Source organism: Notamacropus eugenii, chromosome 2, assembly GCF_028372415.1.
Source record: "Notamacropus eugenii isolate mMacEug1 chromosome 2, mMacEug1.pri_v2, whole genome shotgun sequence".
In the NCBI taxonomy this organism is placed as follows: domain Eukaryota; kingdom Metazoa; phylum Chordata; class Mammalia; order Diprotodontia; family Macropodidae; genus Notamacropus; species Notamacropus eugenii.
Window position 1 is genome coordinate 110283663 of NC_092873.1, and position 21469 is coordinate 110305131.

The 21469-nt window shown below is 37.7% G+C and overlaps 2 protein-coding genes across 2 annotated transcripts in view; both read right to left on the reverse strand.

Annotated features, from left to right (window-relative positions):
- Window positions 1–8583: 8583 nt before the first annotated feature.
- ENPP5 (ectonucleotide pyrophosphatase/phosphodiesterase family member 5) lies at window positions 8584–21155 on the reverse strand. The gene is made up of 4 exons (XM_072642342.1): window positions 21040–21155; window positions 12794–13636; window positions 10760–10936; window positions 8584–9277 (listed from the first exon to the last, which is right to left on the reverse strand). Exons 2-4 carry the CDS (start codon window positions 13620–13622, stop codon window positions 8859–8861), a joined length of 1425 nt encoding a protein of 474 aa, XP_072498443.1. The 5' UTR covers window positions 13623–13636; window positions 21040–21155; the 3' UTR covers window positions 8584–8858.
- The window catches only part of LOC140522793 (maestro heat-like repeat-containing protein family member 1), a 128899-nt gene continuing 128358 nt past the window's right edge, over window positions 20929–21469 (reverse strand). The window contains 1 exon segment of the mRNA XM_072638051.1: window positions 20929–21135. Coding sequence (XP_072494152.1) covers window positions 20929–21135 — 207 coding nt within the window.

Genomic DNA, 21469 nt, shown 5'->3' on the forward strand with positions numbered 1-21469 from the left:
TAAGGCAAGCAGAACTAAAGAAACACCCATGTGCAGTCACTACAACAACGTAAATGGAACAACCACAAAAGCAACTGAAAGGGAATGCTGCCAAATTTCTAAAATGGAAGCATGACTCCAAAGAAGGGATGTAAGAAGACCTCTCCCCTGCCGCACTTGCAGATGTTGTCAGAGATCCATGTTGTGAAATGTTGCATATGTTTTCAGACTTTCTCAATGTATTGATTGATTTTGCTGATTTTTTCTCTTTTTTTCTTCTTTAAAAAATTCTTTGTTATATACTCTGTAAGGTAGTAGGGGAGGGATTTGTTCTTATTTATTCTTTTTCAGTCGTGTCCAACTCTTTGTTGCCCCACTTAAGGTTTCCTGGCAAAGATAATGGAGTAGTTTGCCATGTCCTTCTCCAGCTCATTTTCCAGATGAGGAAACTGAGGGCTAATAATTAAGTGACTTGCTCAGGGTCACAGAGTAAGTGTCTGAGGTCAGATTTGAACATGAGAAGAAGAGTCTTCCTGACCCCAGAGCTATCACTCTATTCACTGCACCACCTAACTGCTCTGGGATACTGGGAGAATATGAAAAAACAAATTGCAATACTTATTTTATAAAGACATGAAAAGCTTCGTGGAGTTGGAAGAATAATTATATGGAGGCATATAATCAAGACTCAGAGGTTGACTGGGTGTACTCACTGGACATAAGATATGTCAGGCCAGATGCCTCGTGATTGGCCTCTCCCCACCTGAGACACCCCATAGCAAAACAGCCAAAAAAAGTCATTTCTTTTGGTTCCAGCATACCTTTTAAATCATTGATTGTAATTGTCATTTGATGATGCAATATTTGAAACGAAACAAGTTAATTTACAAATATTCCTGGATAAAGTATATTTATCAACAATCTAATAAAATTAAACTCACCTGAAAACTGCAGGTAAAGAAACTTAAATGATTACATTGGTTGAATATTAAGACTTGAGAATGGTAGCCATGTAGTTTTTAAATGACTGCAATTGAATGACTTGCATTCTGCATTATATATATATATATATATATATATATATATATATATATATATATATATATATAATGATTTAGCAAAGAGATTAGCTAACAATTTCTTGCAAGACCTTGCTTTAATAATCAGCAAGGATTTTCATCACTTTCAAATGAATTGCAGTCCAGCTCAACTAACACTCAGAAAGATCAAAAATTAATCAAGCAATAAAAGCTTTGGAAAATTTAAAGATTAGTATTATCCTCGTTCTCAAATTGAAGATCATATTCAGATAAGTTTAAAAATTCCCTTTAATAAGAATAAATTTAGTGCTTTTCCTAAGAAAGTGTTACTTAAAAAATAAAATTCAGCACATAATTATATCAGTAATGAAAACACTTAATTTTTATTAGTACCATTTTGCCTTATGAAGAATTAACTTCACTGTGGATAGCTGGTGGAAAAAGTTTTATCACTTAAGTGAAATTTTAAAACATGAAACCGATTTGAATGCTTTTGGGGATTTTATAGATTATAATGCGGAATCAATATTCTAATCTCTGCAGCTATACTGGAAGATGAACAGATAGCATCATAGTCAGAAATGCTGAAACCTAAAGATGTTTCTGTTTAGTAAACATGATTTATAATGAAAGTGAGAAGTAATTTAACAATAGGTCACATATTAGATAAAATGACAAATTTATTTGAAAAATAGCAGATTAGGATATCAAATTATGGTTGAATTGCTGCCATAGGTTGGCTAAAGATACAAGAGTTTAGCAAAAATCAAAGTATTCCATGATATTCAGTTGGCTATATGTAATTTACAGTAGAGTATAGTATATTTTATTTGTAAATCATGTGTTTCACATTCCTTTATCTGTAAAATTTATAATATATGGGTGTGTGTGTGTGTGTGTGTGTGTGTGTGTGTGTGTGTGTGTGTGTGTACATACATTTCCTGGAGTTAGGAAGACGCTGAATTCAACTCTGGCTTCAGACACTTACTAGCTTGTGTGACCCTGGGCAAATCACAGTTTTTTCCTCATTTCCTTAGTTTCTTCATTTGAAAAATGGGGATAAAAATAGCATCTCCCAAGTGGTTATAAGAAACAAATGCGATAATATTTATAAAACATTTAACACATTGCTTGGCACACAGTAGTGCTATATAAATATTATTTATTACCATTTTTATATACATAATTTTTTTGAGAATCAGTAAACACCAGCACACCATTTGTTAGAATTAAAGATCTGGGAGTCATCTGATGACCAAGCCTGTGGGATCCTATGAGTTCACTAAGAGAAAACAGAAACAATTTGGAGGGCCCAGGACAGAGTTTTAGGGTAAAGCCACAGTTAGGAGGTAGGACATGAATGCTAGTTGAATAAAAGAGACTAAAGAGGGAAGAATCAGACAGAAGAACAAGAAAAAAACAATGTCACAAAAAATAGAGAATATTCAGGAGAAAGTGGTCAAGCATCAAGAAATGATGAGGATTGAGAAAAAGTCATTCGATTCGACAAATATACAGTTTAGTACAAAAGCCCATTGCTAGCGTGTACTACTTCACGGCATTTGTAATCTCAGCAGCTAGTGTGGGACTTGTAGCATAGTAGATATTTAAAAATGCTTGTTGGATGGGGAAGGGGGGAGCAGAGATAAAATGGCAGAGTAGAAAGATGGTCCTTCTGTAACTTTCCCCCCCATAGCCCATAAAATACCTGGAAAAAATGACTCTAAACAAATTCTGGAGCAGCCAAAGCCATGAAGTGACAGTGAGGGAGATTTCCAGCCTAAGACAGCCTGGAAGGCCAACAGGAAAGTTTTATTGTTCTGGGCTCGGAAGGAAGCACAGTCCAGCCTTGGCTACATGGCACAGCATGGATAGGACTGGCACAGGCTCCAGGGCACAGAATCATGGGCAGCAGCTGTAGTTCCCAGATTCTTCAACCCACAAACACCAAAGACAGCTTCAAAGGTCAGTGAGAAAACTCTTTCATCTGGGGGAGAAAGGAGCAGGGTCCAGTCCTAGTGCTGGGCCCAGGGCAGTGGCAGCCACTGAGAGAATCAAGCAGCTGATCTGGATGTTAGCCCTGAGTGGCAGCTCTGGGGTGAGGAAGAGCACTGGCCTGGTGGAGCTGGAGGCAGTTGTTGAGAGGGAACCCTACTCGCAGATCCTGGGCAGAAAAGATTGTGGTTGCTCCCAGATTAGAGTGCAGGCCAGGAGAGGACTAAACTCCTCTCCCTTGACTGTGCCACCTTGAAGGAACTGAGAACTTAAAGGTCCCTAGAGTATACCCTCCACTTGACAAAGGACTCAAAAGTCAAGTAACTGGCTGGGAAAATGCCCATAAAATGGAAAAAAAAAGACTATAGAAGGTTACTTTGTTGGTGAACAGGTATTTTCTTTCATGCTTTCAGACAAAGCATACCATTAGAGGAAGACTTAAAAGGCTTCTACATCCAAAACCTCCAAAATAAATATGCAATGGTCTCAGGCCATGGAAGCACTCAAAAAGGATTTTGAAAATCAAGTAAGAAGAGGTGGAGGGAAAATTGGGAAGAGAAATGAGAGTGATGCAAGAAAATCATGAAAAAAGCGAGTCAATAGATTGCTAAAGGAGACTCAGAAAAGTGCTGAAGAAAATAACACCTTTAAAAATAGACTAACCCAAATGGCAAAAGAGGTCCAAAAAGCCAATGAGGAGAAAAATGCTTTAAAAAGCAGAATTAGTCAAATGGAAAAAGAGAGGTTCAAAAGCTCACTGAAGAAAATAGTTCTTTAAAAGTTAGAATGGAGCAGATAGAAGCTAATGACTATGAGAAACCAAGAAATTACAAAATGAAACCAAAAGGATGAAAAAATAGAAGAAAATGTGAAATATTTCATTGGAAAAACAACTGACCTGGAAAATAGACCCAGGAGAGACAAGTTGAAAATTATGGGGCTACCTGAAAGCCATGATGAAAAAAAGAGCCTAGACATCTTTCATGAAATTATCAGAGAAAACTGCCCTGATATTCTAGAACCAGAGGGAAAAAATAAATGTTGAAAGAATCCACCAATCACCTGATACAGATCTGAAAAGAAAACCTCCTAGGAATATCGTAGCCAAATTTCAGAGTTTCCAGCTTAAGGAGAAAATATTGCAAATAGCCAGAAAGAAACAATTTGAGTATTGTGGAAATACAATCAAAATAACACAGGATCTAGCAGCTTCTACATTAAGGGATCAAAGGGCATGGAATATGATATTCCAGAAGTCAAAGGAACTAGACTTAAAACCAAAAATCACCCACCCAGCAAAACTCAGTACAATACTTTGGGGGGAAAATGGCTATTCAATGAAATAGAGAACTTTCAAGCATTTTTGATGAAAAGACCAGAGCTGAATAGAAAATTTGACTTTCAAACACAAGAATCAAGAGAAGCATGAAAAGGTAAATAGGAAAGAGAAATCACAAGGGACTTACTAAAGTTGAACTGTTTACATTCCTACATGGAAAGATATATATATATAATAACTCGAGACTTTTCTCAGTATTTGAGTAGTTGGAGGGATTATATACATATAGACAGCACAGAGTGAGTTGAATAGGAAGGGATGGCATCTAAAAAATAAAATTAAGGGGTGTGATAGGAATATATTGGGAGGAGAAAGGGAGAAATGGAATGGGGCAAATTATCTCATAAAAAAGTCAAGGAAAAACTTTTTCAATGGAGGGGAAAAAGGGGAAGTGAGAGAGGAAAAGTGAAGCTTACTCTCACCACATTTGCCTCAAGGAGGGAAGAACATGCACACTCAATTTGGTATGAAAATCTATCTTACACTATAGGAAAGTAGGGGAGAAGAGAAGTGGGGTGTGGATGGAATGATAGAAGGGAGGGTAAATGAGAAGAGGGAGTAATTAGAAGTAAACACTTTTGGGGAGGCATAAGGTCAAAAGAGAGACTAGAATAAATGGGGGGCAGGATAGGATGGAGGGAAATATACTATTATGGAAGTCTTTTGCATAACTACACATGTATAACCTATATTGAATTGCTTGCCTTCTTAGTGGGGATGAATGGGGAGGGAGGAAGGGGGAGAGATTGAAACTCAGAGCTTTAGGAATGAATCTTGAGAGTTGTTTTTTGCATGCAACTGGGAAATGAGAAATACAAGTAATGTGTATAGAAATCTATCTTGCCCTAAAACCAGAGGGAGAGACAGGAGGCAACATGTGACAGACAAGTCAAAACACCACCACCACCTTGACCACCATTTCTTGGACGTTGTTCTTGAGAGACGGTTGTTAAATTTTCAATGTCACAGTCAGGACTTGGTTTTGTAGATTGTCTAGACCCTGATGGGAACAACCAAATAGCCCTGGGAGCAGTGACATTAAATAAAGACATGAAAGAAGGCTTTAATATCTGAATTGCCATTGCACCCTAAGGACCATGGGACTTTTCCATCTGGCTTGCACCTGAAACCTTCCATATGTATTGTCCATACCATTAGAATGTGAGCCCCTTGAGAATAGTATTGTTTCATTTTTATCTTTTATCTCCAACACTAAGCACAGTACCTGGTATGTAACATATTTAATAAGTACTTTTTGATTGATTCACATGAGAAAATGTAGTCAGCCAGAGTCCTGAAGAAAGCAACTAAAAAATGGAACCCGTGTTTGAAAGGTTTTTTTTTTCCATTCTTGCTTTGCCTTTTGCCCAGAACTCTCAAGCTCAAGAAATCCTACAGCCTCAATCTCCCTGCTGAATTAGCCCACATTCACCTTGATTCATTTTCGAACATTATCTTTCCTGTAAAAGTAGAAAGTCAGATATTTAGAAATGAACAATTAGAGATGTATATTAGAATCTTAATTTTAATGGAATTATTACAAGGTTGATTTTTCTTCATTATTAAATAATGTTTGCTACACCTTACTGTTTACTGTATTAGCAACTTCTAGAATGGGGGAAAACTGGCTTCATGATGAATATACAAGAGAAAAAAAACAAAGCCTTGGGTATTTTACCTTCAAAGCCATCACATTCCAATTGTATCATCCACATAGTAACATCCCAACATTATAGGAAAATGGAAAGTCAACATGGAGGCATATATTTTCTGAGATGGTAGACCCAGGTTCTACATTTTTTGAGGTTAAATATCAGTATCATTTTTCACAAATTAAAGAGGCTTATAAACAGGTATTCAGTCTAGGTACCATCATTCATTTATTATGTAAAACAACTCTGGTGTTAATAAGCATTAGTAATGCTATTATCTAACAAATGATCTGTTCACATTATTTGAGAAAGCATTAAAGTGCAGTTATCGTCATATGCTATGTAACTTTTTACAAAATGTCTTATTTCTTACAACTTTTGAGTACGTAATCATAGCATATGTTTTTGTTAATCATTAGTACAAAGCTGTATCAAGTTATATGCAAAGATTTTCTATGGGCTACATTTTTGACCTACCTTAGAGAATTTGTCTACTAAGAGAAATGACATAATTTCCCATTATTTAAGAGAAAAAAACAAAACCTTTCTTTCCCAATATTCACTCTTCTCTCTGAGAGGCCTTTTAAGCCCTTAAAGAAATGCCTTAGAGGATATTTTTGTGCTAAGATACAATTGGGAATGAGAGGGGCTAGGATGACATTTGATACATCACAAGTACTACATAGGGATAAAAAGCTATTTATTCCTTAGACTAATTCACCCATAATCCTCTCCATCCCCAGCACCTAGCAAAGCACCTTACATATACTGCAGAAATCCACTTAATGTCTTGATTTAATGAAATAAGTAATCCCAAACCCTCCATGTTTTAGAAGTTGCAGTGTTTTTAAAAAAACTTTAAATTGCTGGTCCATTTATCTCAAGCAAGTACTTACTGAGCATATAACTCTAAGCTTAAATTTAATTCTTGCCAGTTACTGACTTATGTATGCCTAGCACTTTAACATGTATTCTGAGGTGGTCTTTAAGACAATCTTCCTCACTTTATATGGTTGCTTTTTTTGGTTTGTTTTTAGGGTCTGATAAAGAAAATTATTTGATCAATACTGATTGTAATGTTAGGGCATAGGAACCAGACCTGTGATTTCTCTGATAAAAGGAACTATCTAATAAAGAAATGCTCTCAAGCATTGCACAATTAATGATCTTGGAGAGTGAATAATTTTGAAGCTATTGAAGAGCGAAATGACCAAAACCAGGAGAATCATTTTCTACCATGACAATTCTAAAAAAGACAACTTTATAAGCTGTAAGAACTATGATCTGTACAATGACTGTTCATGATTCCAGAGGATCAATAATGAAATTCACCATCCATTAAAGCTGATAGCTTGTGGGGTGTAGAATGATCCATAGATATATTTTTGTATATAGCTATTGACGGGATTTGTTTTGCTTGACTATGAATATTTGGTATAAGAAAACTGCTTTTTTTTTTAGTGGGTTAGAAATGGGAGAGAGAAAAAATAGGTTTCTGCTTTTTTTTAATTAATAGAAGAAGGGTGATAGAGATATAAATTGTTGCACGTATTTTTCAGATAAGGTCATTGTAATATTTTTACTTGAGTTTTTTAAAGTTATTATTTCAGTTGACCAAAAAAAGAAGTGTCTGAGAGGTATAGTGAATTGCCTTGGGTCACCCAGCCAGTACACATTAGAAGCAGATCTTGAATTCAGGTCTTTTGGGCTCCAAGGCCAGCTCCCTATCCACTATACCACCCTGACTCTTAGACATAGCAGTAGTATAGCATAACTTTACTGATTATATTATATCCTTTGTGTAGGTGTTGTATAAACACCTAGATGAAAGGTGCTTATATAGGTCGCATCCTATTTTAGGAAGGGAAAGGTCCTACTTTTGCCCTATTAGGTTTTAACAGCGTTAACAGTAATTTTTTTTAAAGAATCAGATATTAGATACTCCAAGAATGATATGAAAAAGTTGTAATGCCAGAATACTTAACTCCCCTTGGCATATCTACATATTTCAGTTAAGTAATAGAGACTACAATGAACTTGATGTTGGCAATATGAAGGTAATCAGAGTGAGACTATTAAATAGGAAGTGGTAAAAAGTAGTTTATAATGGAAATAGATGCTTTTAAAGTAACCTTGCCGGCTGCTCTTTCATATGGAATATTCTCTAAAAGTGTAATGAGAATCAAGTGCTTTAGAAAGCCTATGATGAGTTGCATCCATAGAGGTAACTGCTTCTGGTTTTTTTTTTTGGTATAAAGGAGGTCTAGTTAGTCAAGAACAGTTTTCACTTAATCTAGGTCCCCTAACTTTTAAGGAGATGTATTTCATAATTATGAAGCAACCTCTGCATCTCTCTTATAGGCAAAGACCTCACACCCCCTTCTTATAACAGGAAAAATGCAGTGTCTACCTGCATTCTCTTTTTCATCAGTTGACTAAATGTTAGGACTCAGTAGTCTATAAAGTGCATTGACATTTTTAAAATTTACATTTTAAAAAATAAAACTCATTTTCTTTTAAGAATAATCAAAAGTGAGGTATCTATAAGGATTAAAAGTCATCACATGTCTAAGACGTCTCCAGTTCATCTAACATTGTTTATTAATCTCCTCCAAGGCTAAAGAGTAAAGTTAAGACATGCTCTTAGTTAGGTTTTTAATTTCATGCAGGTAAGTGGCACTGTGAACTTTTGTCCAAGTTTGTGTATGTGCATGTATGTGTATGTGTAGTATGTGTGTGTGTAAAAGTACTGTATGTCCTTTCTATGCAAATTCTGAAGTTGGTTTCCTGGAATCAGACTTTTTCTTTTTTTAAACAACAAATAACTACAAAAGTGTCCTTTCTTAAGCAATCTTAGGACCACAGCAAGGGCTGAGCTATTTCAGCATTCCGCTGTTGTATGGTGGGCATTTGACTGCGAGTTAAATGTTTTACAAATACTAGAAGAAACACAATCACTATCACGCTACCAAGGAAGATTCCCACAAAGTAGGCATATGACGGCAGCTTATAAATCCTTAGGTTCACAGTGCTCTGTGGAGTCGTCGTATTACGTGGAATCACCTTGGGGACTGTTTCAGAAAGCAGTTCCTCTATGTTTGCCAGTGACCCATTGTGTGGCATTGGAGAAATGTGAAGAATATGGCACAGCAATGGGTACAAGTCTGTTGAGTTCATGGAGTCCTTTGAAACATTCTTCTTGAAAGCAGGACCATGGGCCAAGAACAGTGGATGCATATCAGAAAATTCATTATCATAGCCATGATTACCTACTGCAAAATACAAAGTAGATGAGTTAGCCAACTGCATAACATTTGGTTTTTCATATTTTGTGGTTAAATACAAATGTGGTTGAGTTTTAAAAGTAATTTTTTTTTGCACAGAAGTCATAAAAATGCACTGAAGTTTGCTTTAATAAATGGAAAGTCAAATAGGATCTCTCTAGACCACATACTATGAACTCTATAGGCAATCTTCAATTAAATTCTTTGGAATTTACTATTCAACTCTACTCAGATTATCAACTTACCACAGGATAATAATAGTATTTATATAGCACCTACTCTGTGTTAAGTACTTTACAAATAATTATTCCATTGATTCTTACAACAGCCCTGGGAGGTAGGTGCTATTACTATCCCCATTTTATAGATGAGGAAAGTGAGACAAACTCATTCTCCTGAGTTCAAATCTGACCTCAGTTGCTTATTAGCTGTGTGACCCTGGGCAAGTCATTTGACCCTGTTTGCCTCAGTTTCCTCATCTGTAAAATGGGCTGGATAAGAAAATGGCAACTCCAGTATCTTTGCAAAGAAAACCCCAAATGGGATCACACAGAGTTGGACTTGACTGAAATGAATCAACGGTCTTTAGAAGGAAGGCACTGGGGGTGAGAAAGAGGGAGACCAGGGAAGGGCTCATGCAGAAAGTGACTTTTTTAAGGAAGTCTTTAAAGAAGCCAAGAAACCTAAGAGGTAAAGATGAAGAGGCAGAGCATTCCAGGCATGAGGGGACAAGCTAGCTGGCACCAAGGCATGTAGTTGAGAGGAACAGTAAGAAAGCCAGTAAACTAGACTGTAGAGTTCATGTAGGGGAGTAAAGAATAGTGGGGAAGTAAGAAGGAGACAGGTTATAAAGAACTTTAAATGCCAAAGAGAGAATTTTATATGTGATCCTGGACATAATAGGAAGCCATTGACATTTATTGAATGTCTGTATGTTGGGGTTGACATGATCAGACTCCCCCACTTGAGGAAAATCACTGGCAGCTAAGTGGAGGGTGGATTAGAATGGGGAGAGACTACAGCTGGATCCTGTCAGAAAACAGAGTAAATTGTTTCCTTTAAGAAGGTTGTCAACTTTCAGGATACAAAGGCTTGCTTAACTATTAGTAGAGAATACTGATTAGTTTGTTATTATTCAGTCATCTCAGTCATATCCCACTCTTCATGACCTGATGTGGGGTTTTCTTGGCAGAGATACTGGAGTGCTTTGCCATTTCCTTCTCCAGCTCCTTTTACAGATAAGGAAACTGAGGCAAACAGGTTAAGTGACTTGCCCAGGGTCATATAGCTGGTAAGGGTCTGATGTCAGATTTGAACTCAAGAAGATGAGACTTCCTGACTCCAGACTTGACCCTATCTGTCATACCCCCGGCTAAGTGATTAGTTATCCAACCAACAATTAATCCCCAATGATGGAATAGGTGTTAATAAAAATTATACTGAAGTAATAATATACCACGAAATACTTACACATGAATGTATTGGATCTATTCTGTATAATGGTCCATCCTTTGTCAGCCATTATTAAAATGGGTTGAATTCTGTGATGGTGCTTGTAATGCAATCTTTCTGGAATGTCTTCCTTTTTGTAAACAGTCAGGTTAGGATGAGCATTACTCAATGCTGCATAAATCTTATCAAATTTACCTGGAGGAGAGTAGAGAAATATAAGGAACTGAAACCAGATTGTAAATTTAAGCAACAGCTTTCTCCAAGAGAAATAAAAAAGCTCTTTTGAACATTGAGAATCACAATTTTAAAATAATCATTTTTAATTTTTTAAAAATATTTTTTAAATAAACTGACAGGGCTCTTAGAAGTCATCTAGTCTAACTCTTTCATTTTACAAATGAAGAAACTGAGGCCCAGACAGGGAAAGGAACTTTCCTGGGGTCATACAGGGAGTAAATAAAGTAACTAAGCAACATTTCCAAAACACAGAAGAACTACCATGGCGAAAAGCAACTGACCAAATGCAACAATTTTTATTTCGTCTTCTTATGTGGAGAAATTCTCCCTGGCTCCTCCACAATCCTCCACCTCCCAGTCATGTGTCCCCATGGCAGGGAGACCAAAGAGTTTGTTCTTTGTTTATAAGTAAACTCATTTTAAAGAATTAATAAACTGGGGGTGCTGATTCATATGACAGGACTTGAAACCTCAAGTTAAGGAATTTTCCACTTGGAATGCATTATGCATTATTAATGGCATTTACTAGGGAAATAAAGGATTACAGTGTAATTGTGAGTCTGTAAGACCATTGGTCAGACATGGCTAATACTCAAGCAAAAGCAGGAAAGAAGGTAATTTTTGGTAGAAAAAAATGTGGAATTAGGGGATCTACTGAAAGCTAAAGAAAAGCTAAGTGTCTAGGGGAGGGAGGTGGCAAAGTGCTTCCGAATTCTAACCATGATATTAAACCACACACTTTGACCATAACATTCAAAAAGATACAGATCAAGACACCACTTCCCCCATTTCCTCACCATGTTTTCCTTAGGGATTTTTCTTTCTTTCTTTATCTCCTGAGGAAGCATAGGAATTTTTGGAATGCAAGCCAATGGGAAAATGAAATTTGTTTTCTCAATCATATTTCCCATAAAGTCACTCTTCAGCAAAATAACTGATACCTGGATGCAAGTCCAGTTTCTAAAAATGCAGATAAAAGAATTTATTTTATTGTTTGGTGTTTCAGTCAGTTAACAAGCATTTATCAAGCTCTTACTATGTGTCTACATTCTCCAGTAACAACTGGGCAGCTAAGTGGCGCAGTGGATAGAAGGATGGGCCTGGAATCAGGAAGACCTGAGTTCAGATTAGGCCTCAGACACTTACTTGCTGTGACCCTAGGCAAGTCACTTAACCCTGTTTGCCTCAGTTTCATCATCTGTAAAACAAACTGGAGAAGGAAATGGCAAACCATTCCAGTATCTCTGCCAAGAAAACCCCAAATGAGGTCATGAAGAGTTGGACACACCTTAAAGGCTGTACTACAATAACAAAGTGAGACAGTGTAGAGTTTTGAGAACTATATAAGAAGGACAGCATTTTGGATCGGGGTAAGCCTGGAAAGGTAGGAAGAGAAAGAGTAAGATAGTCTAATCAGACTCAGTAGGGTCCAGTTAAAGTCATTTAACCTCTATTTGGTTCAGTTTCTTCAACTTTCAAATGAGGATAATAATGGCACTTACCTTCCAGGGTTGCTGTGAGGATCAAATGAGATTGTACACACACATATACACACATACACACACATTATACACACACATACATATACGTATATTTATTTGTGCCTGGCATATAGTAGGGGCACCTGGCACACAGTAAGTGCTTAATAAATGCTTGTTTCCTTCCCTCCTTTCTATGACATAGCTTGGTATATTAAAATGAGATCAGAAGTGTTTATCTAAGCTTTCTAGTTTGGTTACAGACATCAAGCTATGTTAAGACAAAAGGAACAAAGACAAAAACGTTCTCTCTTAAAATTACCAAGTGGGTCTTTACCTTTTTTTGGCAAAATGCCTCTAACTGGGGAATGGTCTACCAGGAAGTAATCATTTGGATTGACATATTGGTCGAGTTCTATGATCTTTTCCCCAGAACACTGTGTCATCCCGTGATCACTTGTGATAATGAGGTTCACAGTATCCCACAACTTTTCTTTCTTCAGCTCTTGGATGAGGTATCGTACCTTACTGTCAATGTCAGCAATGACAGAATCCATGAGTGGATTGTCAGGACCTAAACTATGGCCCATCTCATCGGGATCCTCCCAGTAAAGAAGACCAAGATTTATGGGTTTCTTTAACTTAAACCATTCAATAATTCTTGCAACTCTGTCTTCAAATGAAACAGACTCATTGTAAGGCATATAATAAGTAGGAAATTCTTCATGTATTTTCACATCTGTCCCAGGCCACATAGCGGCACCAGTGTCATGACCTACTAGTTGATTTGTAATCCATATTGGAACTGCATCTTCCCAAAATTCTGAATCGTAGATCTTCATGTCCTCTAAGGAGAAGGTTTCATTCTGGGTAGAATCATACATGTCATTGGCAATTAAGCCATGACTTTCTGGGTAGAGACCAGTCACCAAAGTATAGTGATTAGGATAAGTTGTTGTAACAAAAACATTAGTAACTTTCTTGACATGGACACCATGCTCCATGATATAATCAAAATGGGGTGTGGGGACTCTGTAGATATAATCCCAACGAAATCCATCGAAAGAAACAAGCAGAACTTTCTGCTCATCTTCTTGGTGAGAAAATGTGATTGAAAACATTAATGCAGAGAGTGTGAAAAACATATGGCAGAATTTTGAATCCATTTTCAAAAAACAATCTGTGGAGTAAGCACAAGCATGTTAGCATCAGTTGTTCTCAAAACATTATAGTAACTCTCAGTGATTACACATCTCCATCCCCATAAATGGTTAAGAAGGGTTCATTTTTTCAATCATGGACTGTGATGAAGCATAGAAGAGCACACTTCTGTATTTACTATGAATCAAACTATATCTACACTTAGGAGGCCCTTAACTACAGTAAAAATTACTTTTTCTTTTTAGCATTTTTATACAAGAACTCCTTTAAATAGTTAACTCCTTTAGATCGTGAAAGATAAAAGTTTGCTTTACAAATCTTTTCTAGAGCACATCTGCTAGAGCAAGGGATATTCTACATATGCATACATAAACATACATTTTATGAATAAAGTCAGGCATCTTGGTATCAGTGCATTAACTGCACTTTTATGTGCACTTCTATTCCTGAAGCCTACTGTGTTGAGTTTCTAATATTTTTTTAAATTTAAATTAAATTAAAATAATACTAAATAAACATTTAAATTAATAAATTCTAATAATTTATAATAAATAAAATAGTAACATAAATATAATATAATGTATAACTATATATAAAATATATAAATATAATGAATATATGAAATATAAAAAATATAAAAAAATAATAAAATAAAATTAATTAATTTAGAATAAAATAAATTGAATTGATAATAAATAAAATAATATGAATATATAAGTATAATATATAAAATATTTAAATAGAATAAATATAAAACTATAAATAAATACAATAAATAAATTTAGAATAAAATAAATTGAATTAATAAATAAAATTTATAATAAGTAAAATAATATAAATATAATATATAAAATATTTAAATATAGTGAATATAAAAATATAAATAAATAAAAATTTAATTTAAATTTTAAATTTAAATTTTTAAAGTTCTGTCTTCATCAGAGAGTATGTTGTTGTTTGTTGTTTTTCTTCAGTCATGTCTGACTCTTCATGACCCCATTTGAGGTTTTCCTGGCAGAGATATTGGTTTGTCATTTCCTTTTCCAACTTATTGTACAGAGGGGGAACTGAGGCAAGCAGGGTTAACAACTAGTAAGTGTCTGAGACCAGATTTGAACTTAGGAAGATTAGTCTTCCTGAGTCCAGGCCTAGCACTCAATCTACTGACTAGCTAGGCACAGGAAAATGAACAGATGAGCCTCAGAAACTCAAACACATTTATAAAATGGAGTCTGCTTTTCATTTATTTACTAGAGGAAATAGAATTAAGGCACTAATTCTCACTTAAAACACCTTTTGAATAAGAAACAGAAAATGGAAAAACGAACCTGGGATTGTTTTTGCCTGCTGTGGACGTTATCCAGCACTTAGCCTTTAGCAGATATATAAGTAGATATGTCTTTCCTCAGGATAGGCCCCACATTCAGTTTAAAAGAGATTTAATCAATGTAAAGATCTCTTCTCTACAAGTATTTTACTATTTAAGAAAATAAATAGCAACGTCTCAATTATCCAATCTACTAAGCAAAATGGTCAGATATACCCTTCAAGTATATCTCATTTTAATAATAAAAAAAATAAGTAAAAAAGGTTTGCCCACAAAGGAAGGATTATTTGTGATTTTTTTCTTCCTTAACCAATCCTTTGCTGGATATATTTTTAACAGCACAAGAACTGGATCAATCCTAGCTTTCTGCCTACTGATACTGGAATTTGATTTGTAAATTGCTTCTAAAGCAGACAAAGAATATGTTAAAAATGAGAAATTGTTCTCTTCAGACTCTGGAACTTTAAGGACCCTTGTCCCTGCATCAGGGATAAGGAGAGGCACCATGACCTCTTTTTGTAAAGGGAACTCCCTCTGCTAATGAATGTTGGTAACTGCCCAGAAACTTGTAGTCCTGGAGACAGGACTAGAGCACTGCCAGGTCAATCACACAACATACTTACAGTCATTCAGTCTCAGTGTTGGAAGGGGTTTCATAATTTATCAAGGCCAATCTATATTCAAATGAGGATAGAGGGCTGGACCTGGAGTCAGGAAGACGTGTCTTTCTGAGTTCATCACTGGGCAAGTCACTTAACCCTCTTTGCCTCAGTTTCCTCATCTGGAAAATGAGCTGGAGAAGGAAATGGCAAACCCCTCCAATATCTTTGGCAGGAAAATCCCAAATGGGGTCACCAAGAGTTGGACATGAGTGAAAACAACTGAACAATACTCCAGTAGGAATCCCCCTCTAAAATACCTTGAACAACTACTCATCCTGTCTCTCTGAAGGTATTGAGAAATAAGGAACTCATGACCTACTGAGGCAGCGCACCCTTCTTTTGAACAACTCTAATTGCAAGGATGTTTTCTCATTATATCTGCCTAGAATATGCTTCTCCACAATTTCCATCTAGACTTCCATCAGACCCTACTGAGTTTGACTAGCCTTCTTCTTTTAGGGTCCAAGTAAATCCTTCTCCAACCAGACACTTCAGATCCTTGAAGACAAGTAATTGTATCCTTGCTTTTTATTCTCCAAGCTAAAGACCCCCAGTTTCTTGGTTTTCAGTGTTCAATTTTATCCTAGTTACATACCTATAGACATACATCAGCCTTCAACATCCTTCTTAAAATGTGGTATCTCGAAGTGAATACTATAATCAGGATATGTCTAACTAGAGCAGAGGATCATAGGATTCCTCCCTGCCTTGATCTGGACACTCTGTATACATTGTACTGGACTTGAAGTTAGGATGTTAGGGATTCAAATCTCACCCTCAAATCTTATGAGCCATATGACCAAAAGCAAGTCATTTAACCTCTCTGAGGCTCAGTTTCCTCTTTTGTAAAGTGCATATAATACCTGAACCTACCTTATGTTTCAGCTGCCTTTTTACCCTGAAATTTCCCTCAGGGCCTGAGGCCTTCTCACAGTGTAACCACCTTCTCTCTCTCCAGAGTCCTTTCTCCTTTTCCCAAGTTCCTGACCATTTTGGAGCTAGGCCCAGGCCAGTCATGCTTCATTCCCTTCCTGGCTCTGTTTCTGACTCTCTGGATTTCCCCACTTTCACTCTCCACCCTCATCTCCCCCTATTTTTTAGCTTCCTTTAATGTGTTGTTTCCTCACATTAAAATGTGAGCTCTATGTGTATATAATACAGGACATAAGCAGGGTCTCTCTTCTTGCTTGTATTTGTATTTTTAGCACTAATACAATGCTTAGAATATACTAAGTACTTAATAAAGGGTCAGTTAGGTGGCAAAGTGGATAGAGCTCCAGGTCCAGGAGTTAGGAAGACATGAGTTCGAATCCAGCCTGAAATACCTACTAGCTGGGTGACCCTGGGCAAGTTACTTTACCCTGCTTGCCTCAGTTTCCTCATCTGTAAAATGAGCTAGAGAAGGAATGGCAAACCACTTGAGTATCTTTGCCAAGGAAGCCCTAAATGAGGTCACAGAGTCGGACACAACTGATCAGTGACAAGAAATACTTAATAAATAAATATTTGTTGCCTGCCTGACAGACTTGTAGAGTTCAAATAATACAATGAAGGAAAAGCTTCTGTGGCTACTATTAGAATGTAAATTCCTTAACGAGTAAAGACAGTTTTTTTGTTTTTTTTTTGTATCTGTATCTGCAGTAGCAAAGTGCTTAGCACATATTAGGCATTTAATAATGATGGATTTAGTTTGATCTCATGCCACTTATTTGGATCAAGCTCAAAGTCTCCTAAAACTCCCAGATTGTCTTCTTATGAACTATCTAGCCAAGTCTTCCTTATCCTGAGGTTATGTGATTGATTTTTTTGAGTTCAGAGTAGAAGAATTTAGATGTATTCCTATTATTTTCAGCTTATTAGATTTGGTCTAGATCTGGGACTTGAACCCAGTTATTCTGACTCCAAATCTAGTTTTCTTCCCACTGTACCAAATATTCATTATAACATTCAACATGTGTTTCTCAGGGGAAAAAAAAAATTTTGCCCAATATGCCAAGTCCAAACTTTTTGTTAGGCAAGAAGTCTGAAAACAATCATAAACCTTCTGTGTGTACTATGGGACATCAGTAGGATTCTAATTATTGGGCACTATATTCATCTAATCTGGCAATTCACTTTTTTGGGGGGACAGGGGGGTTGTTGCCCTGTGGACCATATGAACTTTCCCATTCCTGGAGTCATCTGACATCAACACTTATAACTTCAAGAATCCTCTTCTTGCTTCCTCCTTTGACCTAGTTGTTTACAACGTCTAATAGAGATCAACCATAAACACCCCACTTCTCTAATAAATGCTATACCTAGTAAACTGTATCATCTGAAAATTTCTCAAGTTTACAAGACAAACTTCCAAGTCTACAACTATTTATGCTATCTATTATTATTACTATTATTATTAGATGAGGAGCAGTAGAAAGAAGGTCATTTTGACTGGATTACAATAATAAAGCTGGAAAGGTTGGGTAGGTGCAGGTTATAAAGGGCTCATCTCACAAACTAACAAGGGGTTACCATTACTCAAATGGATCCTGCTAGTAAGAAACTTTCAATATTATGTAATCAATCCTTGCTAAGTACCTTTTTTAAATTGAAATTTTATCTTTAGTTGTAAATTCTCACCTTCCCCCACCCATTGAAAAGGCAAGAAATACGATCTTGTTAAACATTTAAAGTGGAAATGTAGAGACAACCAATACCTTCCCCCAAATGATTGTATCTCGTTGTGCAACTTAATGATATGATATAGTAGAGTGAAAACTAGATCTGGCAATCAGCAGGACATGAGTTCAAATCCCAGTTCTGCCATTATTGCTTGTTTGGCCTTGAGTTAGGCATATAATCACTTTGAGGTCATATCCTAATGTATCAAATGAGGAGGTTATGATGGGGTACAGGCTCTGGGAATCCCCTTGAATCTTTCCACTTGACCTGATGTTCACCTGAGTCCACAAGTCTTTCATTATGCTTTGTCCAGTTGCCCCTGGCTATTTCCCACCCTTGATCCTATTAAAATATCTATGACCAAATCTGTTACCTTAAAATTAGCCAATACCTCCATGGTCTGTTCCCTTCAAGACCCTCCCTAAACCCCTTCTCTAGTTATCCCAGACTACTAGACCACCCCTAAATCCCTCCTACCATCTTTCTGTATATAACACCCATTCCACTTCTCCGAAGGTGCTCAGATTCAATCTAGTGCAGATTCTATCTGGCCTGCTTGTCAATACAAGCTTCACAAATGCTTAGGCTCCTTAAGAGTCTACCCAATAGGGCGAATCTTTAGTAAACTTTGTTTCTCTTTGACTGAAAGAAGACTTGAGTCAAATTCATTTGGGTAGGATCAGGCATGTTGGTATTTTGAGGTCCCAAGCACCCCCAACCTCAACATTTAGACTTGATGACTTCTAGGGAAGGAGAAGGGAACAATTTATGAAACACCTATGGTGGGCAGCTAGGTGGTGCCAGGGGACAGAGTGCCAGGCCTGGAGTCAGGAAAATTCATCTTCCTGAGTTCAAATCTGGCCTCACATACTTAGTAGCTGTGTGATACTGGCAAATCACTTCACACTGTTTGTCTCAGTTTCCTCATCTATAAAATGAGCTGGAGAAGGAAATGGCAAACCACTCCATTAATTTGCCAAGAAAACCCCAAATGAGGTTGGACAAGCTTGAACAACAATAAACAAGGTGTGCCAGGCTCTGTGCTAAGACCTTTACAAATATTTGATCTTTACAACAACCCTGTGAGGTAGGTACTATTGTTATCCCTATTTTATGATTAAGGAAACTGAGAAAGGCTAAATGACTTGCCTAGACTTACACAACTAGTTAGCATGTGAAGGTGGATTGGGACTCAGGTCTTCCTGACTCCAGGTCCAGCACTCTGTGCACTGAACCATCACCTTGCCTCTCTGCCTACCCCAACTACTCAATCTATTTTCCTTAGGGATCAAGAAACCTCATCTGGTTAATAAGTTCTCAATTCCCTAAGGTTACCTACTTCTAGTGTCCCTCCCAGCTCTACACCTATGAAGAGGACAAGGTTCACCAAGCTTCAGTAAGCATTTATAAGTGAGAAATCAAATTACAAAGTACTCCCAAATCATCTTCTACCTAACCACCTTTATTGAGGAAGTATTCTTCCTTCAGAATCGTTCAGTGAATTGCTTTGTTCCTCTTTCCTTTGGTTGTTACTGAATATACCCATCAAATTATGCACAGAACAAAAATTCTGTTTTCCTAATTTAGTTTTTGAAGTGCATGTCAATGTTAGAATTGAGAGCTTCATAGTCACGCACTGACTCATTCTTATACGCTGCACATTTTTGCATTTTTGGCTAGTTCCTGCTCTCCATCTTCTCTTCTCCCATCCCGGCCTTCCCTAACGTGATAGAGTTGGGGGAGGATCAAATTGAACCTCCATTATGAATCTCATAGCTAAAATTGGTTATGAAACACCTCTGATTTTCCTCTAACTTGTTGCGGAAGTCAGAAATGCTGGGCAAGGAGGAGGAGCTTTTGTTTCCGCTGACCAGCAAAACAAGTTAGAGAAAGGTTACATATTTCTGTTTTTTTAAATAGCTTTCTAGTGTTCTGTAACAGGAACTGCCACATCAGTGACATCAGCCAAGCCTGTTCCACTAAAAAGGGAAGCAGGGGGTGGGAAGGAGACAAAGCAGAGCTTCTTTCTGTTTCACTAGCTATGGTGCCAAAAGAAATTCAATGTTGTCGTGTCCTAGATCCCAGTTTTCTTAACCCTCAAGGGAACACTCCAAGTAAAGAGGTGGACTTAGGGAGGTCGGGGTAACGAAAGGCCCACGGGTGGGCAGGAGGGGGAGGAGAAATTTAGGTTTGGCTTACAGAGGAAATGAAAAGGGACTAAGAACCAGGACCTAGGTGTCTTTGAGGAGTTGAGGGGTGGCGCTAGTAACCCCAGTTACTTAATCTGTCTTCGTTTAGGAGCAAATAGTCCGCACTGGGTGATGAATTCTCGTTTCCCCAACATCACGCACAGGTATTATATAAGGTGTGTGTTAACACGGTGAGTTCTGTTAGGGTGTGCCCGAGAGTGCGTGTATGTTTACACACCCTGTGGGTTGCGTGTGCATTCGCGTTCCTGTGCAGGATGCATTCCATATATGTGTGAATATGCATGAGCATGCATGCACGTAATCGAATCTTAATGTGCGTGAATGTATGAGCATGCAGACACAGTGTAAGTTCCCCAGGGAAAGAAGAGGAATCGTCGCCCCCTCCCGAACCACATTCCCTCTCCCGGGGCTCTAAATCTCAGATCTCAACTTTGAGGGGGAATGAGAGGGGTCAGGGGCTCTTTTCCCGCCCCAGCAGACCAGGGATCCCAGGGAGTGGGGGTGGGGGCGGGGTGGTGAAGAAAGGCATTCGGGGGACGGCAAAGACCCGCAGCCCGCTCACCTGCTGGTTTCCCGACGCTCTGCACAGCCCCTGACCCGTCCAGACCCACCTTCCCCAAGGCTTAAAGGAAGGAGCTGTCCGAAGTGGCCAGACTTTCTGTCAATCAGTCGAAAGAGGGAAGGGTGGGGGTGGGAGCTCTGGAGAAAGAACTTGGGCAGGACTTAGGAGGTGGAACCAGGGTGGGGTCAGGGGTGGGAGCCCCCAAATATTGGCCAATGTGAAGCATGGCTCCTCCTTGTCGCCACTTCCCCCTCCTAGCGTCCGCTGGCCTGGGGAGCTGCTAGTTCTGCAGTTTGTCGCCTTGACAGTGCGTGGTCGAGGTAGACAATAGTAAACAATTCTGCCGACGTTGGCGGGGCTAATTCTCTTGAGGCATGTGATTCGAGGACTGTCTTTTCTCTTGACTTAAGCTTTAACTATATTTATTAAA

Bases quoted from the DNA above. Each gene is read 5' to 3' on its own strand.
- ENPP5 (XM_072642342.1), bottom strand. From the start codon at position 13,622: ATGGATTCAAAATTCTGCCATATGTTTTTCACACTCTCTGCATTAATG. The intron at 10,937-12,793 runs GTAAAGACCCAC...ACTCTCCTCCAG, and splicing joins AGGCATTTTGCCAAAAAAAG to GTAAATTTGATAAGATTTAT. The intron at 9,278-10,759 runs GTAAGTATTTCG...TGTATTTTGCAG, and splicing joins TAGATCCAATACATTCATGT to TAGGTAATCATGGCTATGAT.